This window comes from Otolemur garnettii, unplaced genomic scaffold, assembly GCF_000181295.1.
Source record: "Otolemur garnettii isolate 467f Iridium unplaced genomic scaffold, OtoGar3 scaffold00055, whole genome shotgun sequence".
NCBI lineage: Eukaryota > Metazoa > Chordata > Mammalia > Primates > Galagidae > Otolemur > Otolemur garnettii.
Window position 1 is genome coordinate 3,835,519 of NW_003852450.1, and position 7,596 is coordinate 3,843,114.

General features: G+C 52.2%; 1 protein-coding gene across 1 annotated transcript; it reads left to right on the plus strand.

The window, feature by feature from the left end:
- Positions 1-2,004: 2,004 nt before the first annotated feature.
- On the plus strand, positions 2,005-7,440 carry KLHDC8A (kelch domain containing 8A). The gene is made up of 5 exons (XM_023514591.1): positions 2,005-2,380; positions 4,819-4,983; positions 5,212-5,427; positions 6,068-6,169; positions 7,090-7,440. Exons 1-5 carry the CDS (start codon positions 2,005-2,007, stop codon positions 7,281-7,283), a joined length of 1,053 nt encoding a protein of 350 aa, XP_023370359.1. The 3' UTR covers positions 7,284-7,440.
- Positions 7,441-7,596: the final 156 nt, after the last annotated feature.

Here is a 7,596-nt window from a genome sequence, read left to right on the forward strand (position 1 = left end):
CGGTTCTATTTCTATAACATTCTTGAAATGATGATATTATGGGAATGGAGAACAGATTAGTGGTTGCCAGGGCTGGGAAGGAAGCAGCAGGAGGGAAATAGGTGTGGGCATAAAAGGGCAACATGAGGGAACCCTTGTAGTGATAGAAATGTTTTGTATTTGACTGATCTATTTCAATACCCTGGTTTGATATATATTGTACTATAGTTTTATAAGTTTGGTACCATTGAGGGAAACTGAGAAAAAGATATTTTTTTCTTAGAACTGCATATGAATTCACAATTTATCTTAAAATAAAAAGTCAAGCTAAAATATACGTATAAGAAACTGGGTTTCAGAGTAGTTAAATAATTTTCAGAGCCAGGATTCCACCCCAGGTCTGTCAGCTTCCCAAGCCTGGCTATGTCAAGACTTGGCTATATTGGACGGAACCAGGTAGGAGAAGGACCGGATAGGTCCTGCAGTCCACCAGACCAGATGGTCCTCTGGTGTCATGGGCACCTTCCTTACTGGGGACTACAGCCCTGAAAGGCTGAGAGTACCTTGAAAACATTATGTGTCAAACCCTGTGCAATGGTACCAAGGACCAAGATTTGGTCATCAGGTTTCCCCTTCCTGACGTTTGTGAAGATGGGCGATCATGGTGCGTGAGACCACCTATGCGTTGATCTGTGTTGAGGTCTGCGGTGGTTTGTCCACTTATCTGTGCATCTGTCAGTTTCTCCGTGCCTGTGCCTATTTCAGTTGGAGGGAGAGAGAAGAAGGGTGATGTGTACGTTTATGCACATGTGTAGGTCGATGTATACATTATATTTGGATGTACCTGTGTCAGGTCTGCGTGTGTCAAACCCACGTAATTTGTTTCCATGAGGTTTAACCATATGATAATACCTCCCCCAAAGCAAAGCTATTGAGCCAGCCCGTCACGAACTGGGTCTGTGTACTGTTCATAAACTGGGTAATTGGTCTCTCCGCCTGCTCATCCAAAACAAACACAAAAGCCCGCCCCCACACTGGAAGGGAGTCTGGTCCCGTCATCTGGGTATTTAGCTTGGTGCTGTGCTCTCCTTAACCCTGTAGGCAAGGTGAGCTGCTCCTGCCGCCGCCGGAGTCCCGGCTGCCCGGGCTTATGTAAAGAGGTCACAGTCCGCTCTGCTGCGGGGCGCACACGGATTCCTGCACAGGTGTAGCGGTACGGGTGGGGGAGTGTAGGGAGTAGACTCCCCAGCCACCTCTCCGGCGGCGACTCTGCTTTCCCTTCCTGCTGCTCACTTATTCTCCTCATCTGCATGTGTGACAGCGGTGTGCGGACTGGGGAAGGACAGAGCGCCCTCTCCCCTGCTCCCCGCGCCGCCAGGCTGGGGCTCCGGGCTCCCCGGTAATGCGTCGCCTGCGCCTCGCCACCGCGCTCCTCTGGCCTCCCAGTGTAAGTGGCGCGGGGGCGTGGGCGTCCAGCTTGCGGGGAGGGGCGGGGGGCGGGCAGCCGTAGACACCGAAAGATGTTAACTCCTTCCTTTCCTCGAGAGGCAGCTGGGCGCCTGGAACCCTGAAAGCCCCTATCCCCTACCGCGCCGGCGTTTTCCGAACCGTGGGCGGGCGGGGATAGGGGACAAAGCCGTGCGGGGCGCGGGGCGGGATGCGGCGCGGGGTGTGGTGCCGCCGCTGGGTGGCGCCCTCCAACGCGCAGTCTTCCCTTTAAAGTTGGCGAGGGGCTGCGGAGCCCGCGGGTGCGCCCGCCATCCGCGAGGCGCGTGGCCCCGGCTGCCCTTGATTCGCCTGGTTCCCCTTGCAGGGTCAGGCGTGGACGCCGCCGGACCGCTGAGACTTGAGGGACGGTGAAGCGCTAGCCGGCGTCGGGCGGGAGCCTGCGCTAGGGAACGAGATGGAGGCGGTGAGAGGAGACGCGGGAGCCGGCACCGAGTAGCTGGCGGACCCCCGGGCTCGCCAGCCCCAGTCGCCCGGGAGCTGTGCGAGAGTGCGGCGGGCGGGGTCCCCGGGGCTGCTATGGAGGTGCCTAACGTCAAGGACTTCCAGTGGAAGCGCCTGGCACCACTGCCCAGCCGCCGGGTCTACTGCTCCCTGCTGGAGACCGGGGGACAGGTCTATGCCATCGGGGGATGTGACGACAACGGCGTCCCCATGGACTGCTTCGAGGTCTACTCACCCGAGGCTGACCAATGGACCGCCCTGCCCCCACTGCCCACAGCCCGAGCTGGAGTGGCCGTCACTGCCCTGGGGAAGCGGATCATGGTGGTCGGGGGTGTAGGCACCAATCAGCTGCCCCTGAAGGTCGTGGAGATGTACAACATCGACGAGGGCAAGTGGAAGAAAAGGAGCGTGCTGCGTGAGCCCGCCATGGGCATTTCTGTCACGGCCAAAGGCAAGTGGGACCAGGGCTGAGGGTGGGCAGAAAGAATGGGGGCCAGAAGTATGGGCTGTGAAGTTTAGTGCAATGTCTCTGCAGACCCCTGTGTTCACCTAAACCACCACACTGCCCACTGCCACACCTCAGCCCCCGAAACCTCTTTTGCTGGTGCCACCACCTCAACATCTACTTGGGGTCCTGAGTATGTTCATTTTATCCTTGTACCATCACCAGGCCCCACTGCGAGGGCTTTGGAACCTGATTCTAGGATCCACTTTCAACCTCCTCCTCTGCCTCCCAGACTGGGAAGTGCTGGGGGAAAACCAGAATGTTTCTGAGGGTTGTACTTCTGCAATGTCTCTCTCAGGTTCATTAAGATCTCAGGACATACGTGTACTGACTATGTGGATTTGCATTTTTCATTTCACTTTCTCAAAGCTCCTCATCTCATTCTTTTTGGGCCTAGTACAGCCCAGAGAACAGAGGAGGCTCCAGAAGCTCTTTTGCTAAACCACAAAGGGTTAATGGGAAATGCCTGGATGGGTGTTAGGAGACCCCAAGTTCAGGCACACTTGGCTGGGCAGCACAGGTTTACAGTGGAGTGTAGCCCCCCCCCCTCACCTTTCTGCCCTCTTCTGCTAAACCATTCTAGCTGCCTGTCAGGTCTACTATAGATCAGAAACCAGTCAGTATTTCTTGAGCGCCTGCTCGTTCCTGGCACAGTGCCAGGCCCCAGGGAGAATGTAAAGAAGCAGAAGATCAGTTAGCTCCCTTCAGGAGCCTGAGCCTGACCAGAGAGAAACTCTAGTGCAGAATCCTCCCAGACCCAGGGTGGCCAGTAGGGCTTCCCTGACCTCCCAGTAAGAAGGACAGAGGCCCAGAGGTCCATAGAAGAGAGTACCTCTTCATCCCAGGTCTCCATTAATGGTGCTGGAAGATTAAGAACTAACATTTATTGAGTCCTTACTATGGGTGCTTTGTAGCTATTAATCTATTTGATCCTTACAAACTGGCAGAAAAGCAGTGTGAGGCCCAGAGAGGTTGAATCACTGGCCCAAGGTTACAGAGCTAGTAAGTGATGATCAGGTTTATGCTCTTAACTGTGGCATTGAATGCATTTAACAATTAGTTTAATAAAGATTTACATGCCTATGTGACAGATTCTGGGGCTACAGATTATCAAATTCTCAAGAGCCTATGGTCTGTCAGACAGATTATAGAAAAACAGACAAAGACTATTGAGGAGCATGTGGCAAGTAGAATGATAGAGCTACCATCACTCAGGAGGCACTGAGCCGGCACTCTCAGCCCAGTCTTGCAGTTTAGGGACACTGAGATGAATCTGAAAGAATGAGTAAGAATTGGGCACAAAAATACTAGTATGGAATAGGTAGGAGGATTGATTTCCAGGAGCAGGTGTTTCAGGTAACACAGGAATAGAAGGGTAGAGTTTGTGAATTCCTCATTATCAGGCCTCACCTCCCAGCCTTAGGCTAAGACTGGGTTTTTTTTTTTTTTTTTCAGTATTGGAAAGTAGAAGGAGATAGTATTCATCCCTACAATAACCTTAAAGAATAAAGGCCTTCTAGAGCCAGAAGCCATGAAGACTGGCTGCTGGGAGACAGAATCCCAGGCAGGGGCAGGTCCCTAAGTAAAAGAGGGCCCTGCCCAGGCTCAGGAGACACGGGGAAGCTGCATCCCTTGCCCTTGGTGCAATGTACTAGAGAAGTCTCTGGAAAGGCCACCAATAGCCAAGAGCAGTAGAAAATGGGAAGGGATTCACTTCTCAGAGTGCCCTAGCCCACTTCCTGAGCAGGGTTTCTTAAAGGGGCCAGTTCTCTTTCCAAAGCCTCGCTCTCATTCACCCCTAACCCTATTCCATTTCAGACAGGTGCTTCTTGGATCCCATAGGTCTCTCAATTTGTGAATGAGAATAGCCTTCCACCATGGAGGTGGCAGACATAGAACCAGCAGTTGTCCAACGTCCCACAGGCTGACAGCAGGGCTGACCTCATTTCCCAAGGTCTCTGCTATGTGTAGAGAATTCTGGTCTGGGAATGCCTGAGGAACAGTACTGGAGGGATGAGACTACCCCTCTTCTTTGGCTTCCCCTCTGGCTTCCAGAGAACAGAACAAAGGAAGGGACAAGACTTGCAAAGGGTTATCCAGGCATGGACTTCACACAGTCTGCCTCTGTGTAGGAATTAAGTGTTTCAGTCTAACCGATGGCTGGACACCAGGAAAGCTAAGGCATGCAGTCCTGCTGTGGCTTTAAAAAGACCCAGACTTAGTCATGACAAGCACTTTGAACAGTGCCATCAACCAGAATGACATAGATATGGCTCACTCAGGTGGAGCAGTAGTTGGGAACTTGGCCTGGCCATGATAGGTGATGGGTGTTAGTAGCTGCCTGTGAGCTAAGCCAGGGATGTGTGTGTGGCCTTTCTTCTTAGATTACCGAGTATATGCGGCAGGTGGGATGGGCCTGGACCTCCATCCACACAACCACCTCCAACACTATGATATGCTCAAGGACATGTGGGTGTCACTAGCACCCATGCCCACCCCAAGATATGCTGCCACCTCCTTCCTCCGAGGCTCCAAGATCTATGTGCTGGGTAAGGATGGGTTACTTGTTCCATATCTATCCTCCTTCCCTCCCTTGGGTTGGTTCCCACAGGAAGCAGGTGCCATGTGCTAAGCTTCTCCTTAGCACTGGGGGAACATCACACTGCCCCACCTACAGGGAGCTTCCTGCATGATTGGGTAGCAGTCAGAGGGGAAACCCAGTTCCTATCCTCCGAGACTCCTCTTCTTCCCAACCTCCACCCTCCTCCTGCCCCCAGGGGGACGACAGTCCAAGTATGCAGTCAATGCCTTCGAGGTCTTTGACATCGAGACTCGCTCCTGGACCAAGTTCCCCAACATCCCCTGTAAGCGGGCCTTCTCCAGCTTTGTGAACCTGGACAACCACCTATACAGCCTGGGAGGCCTACGGCAGGGCCGGCTCTACCGGCAGCCCAAGTTCCTGCGGACAATGGATGTGTTCGACATGGAGCAGGGTGAGCTAGTTGCTAGTCCCCCCGCCCTGCTCTCACGATGCCCCCATGGAAGCTCTGGCTGCCTGTCTTCCTTTTGGCTGGTTCCTCCCACCTTACCTACATCCCAACCATCTTCCCAGCACTGCTCACTGGCAGAGCAATATTCTCAGAAGTCTGAACACCCCTCTCCACTCTAGGCTACTCTTGGGATCAAATTCATTCATTTGTAGAAGGCTCCTTTGTGCTTGGTTGGTTATTTTTAGCAAAGCCATTTCTCCCTATTGTGTCTTCTTACAATAACCATCCAGGTTCAGGTCAGGGAGGGATTTTCTTCTGCTTTTTGTTGATGGACAAACAGAAGGATTCTGAATCCTACTCTCGCTGCCTCTATTAGCCTCCTCTCCAGCTTAGAGCCTGTGAGAACATAGGCATAATAAGGGTTCGTTGTAGGGGATTATGATTCCTTATATTACAAGCATGGGAGAGGGTGGCGGCCACAGAGAATTTCAACCAGCAGGAGGAGCTCTTTACTCCCTGAGGAGAAAGGATTAATGGAGGGGAGACCCTGCCCAGGATGAGAGCTGTTTATAACTCAATCGGTATTTAGTGGGGCTGCCAGCATCTAATTCTCTGTATCCTACCATTTATCCATGGTCCTTAGGGGGATGGCTGAAGATGGAACGCTCATTCTTCCTCAAGAAACGACGAGCAGACTTTGTAGCCGGTTGTCTGGGTGGACGAGTGATAGTGGCCGGGGGACTTGGTAAGGCTGGAGCTTCCAGGCTGGAATGTATTGTGGTTATGGTACTCAGTGGTCCCATATGCAGGAGAGGGTACTGGCTCCTTGCGTATCACCTTCCTCCCACTTTATTCCAAAGCATTCAAAATGCTCTCTCCCAGCTTGAACGTGACCTATCTATAAATGGGCCTCAGATGTGACCATTTCTAGCCTCCTACACAGGACAAACCGAGTCCAAGAGAGAATAAGAGGCATACCAAGAAGTATGTAGCACAGGCGTGCTGAGCACAGATCCCTGAGGCCCTATTTGGGAAGGACTTGAGACAAATCATGGAGGGGATTAGGTTTGGTCCTCCTTCTCTCACCCACCTCTTTGGGCCCAGTTCTATCATGGAATAGGAAAGCAATCTGATTAAATAAATTCTTCTAATAAATCTAGAATTTGATATATTACTCCTTCCAGAGAGTATTGGTATTTTGAAGGAAGGACTCTAAGGGAGAAAAGTCCAACAATATCTAGAAGAAAGGTCTAACCATCAGGGCTTCCAGGCGCCCGACACTCAATTAGTGTAGACACTCCCTTAGTGTAGACACTCCACTTTACTCATGCAAGAAAGGACCATGTAAACTAGACCATGCAGGTAGCTTTTTTAGTAAAAGGCAGGAGGAAGACTGTATTGCTCCTGGTAAAAGCAGGGAGTGAGGAAAGAAGGCTTACTCTTAAGGAGCTGAAAAGACAGGAAGAAGGTAAAAAGAGTAAAGTGACTGCTTGACAAAAGCCTCTGGCCCAGCTCAGAAGAGGCAGTGACCCTGTAGCCAAAGACACTGTGGCTGCTTAGCTGCTTCTTATGAGTTCCCAAGGGAGGGAAGAAAGTAGGGTAACTGTGGAGCATGGATTGGTGGTTGGACGCCCTTGTAAGATCTGATTCCCTTGGCACTTTCAGGAAACCAACCCACTGTCCTGGAGACGGCAGAAGCCTTCCACCCAGGGAAGAACAAATGGGAGAGCCTCCCTGCCATGCCCACACCTCGCTGTGCCTGCTCCAGCATTGTCATCAAGAACTGCCTCCTGGCCGTGGGGGGTGTCAACCAGGGTCTGAGCGATGCGGTGGAAGCATTGTGTGTCTCTGATTCCTAGCTGTCCCTGGCCTACCACCTTTGCCCTGGACCACATCATTCTACTTCTGACATGAGGAATGATATTGTCAAAACAGTTTGGGCTACTTCCCAGGATGCCAGCTCCTTAGAGCCAGTTAGGCCATGGGGCTCTAAGTCACCTCTTTCCATCTCCAAAGGCTGCCCATCCCAGAAAACTATAAGTGCACATGACTCCACCAGCCCCAGGTTGGGAGCTGACCTCTAGGGAGAGTCCCCACTTACTGCACAGGCACAGAAGGGCACAGGAATCTCTCCTGCCTCTCTCTCTTCTGAATTCCACCCATCTCCAGGGA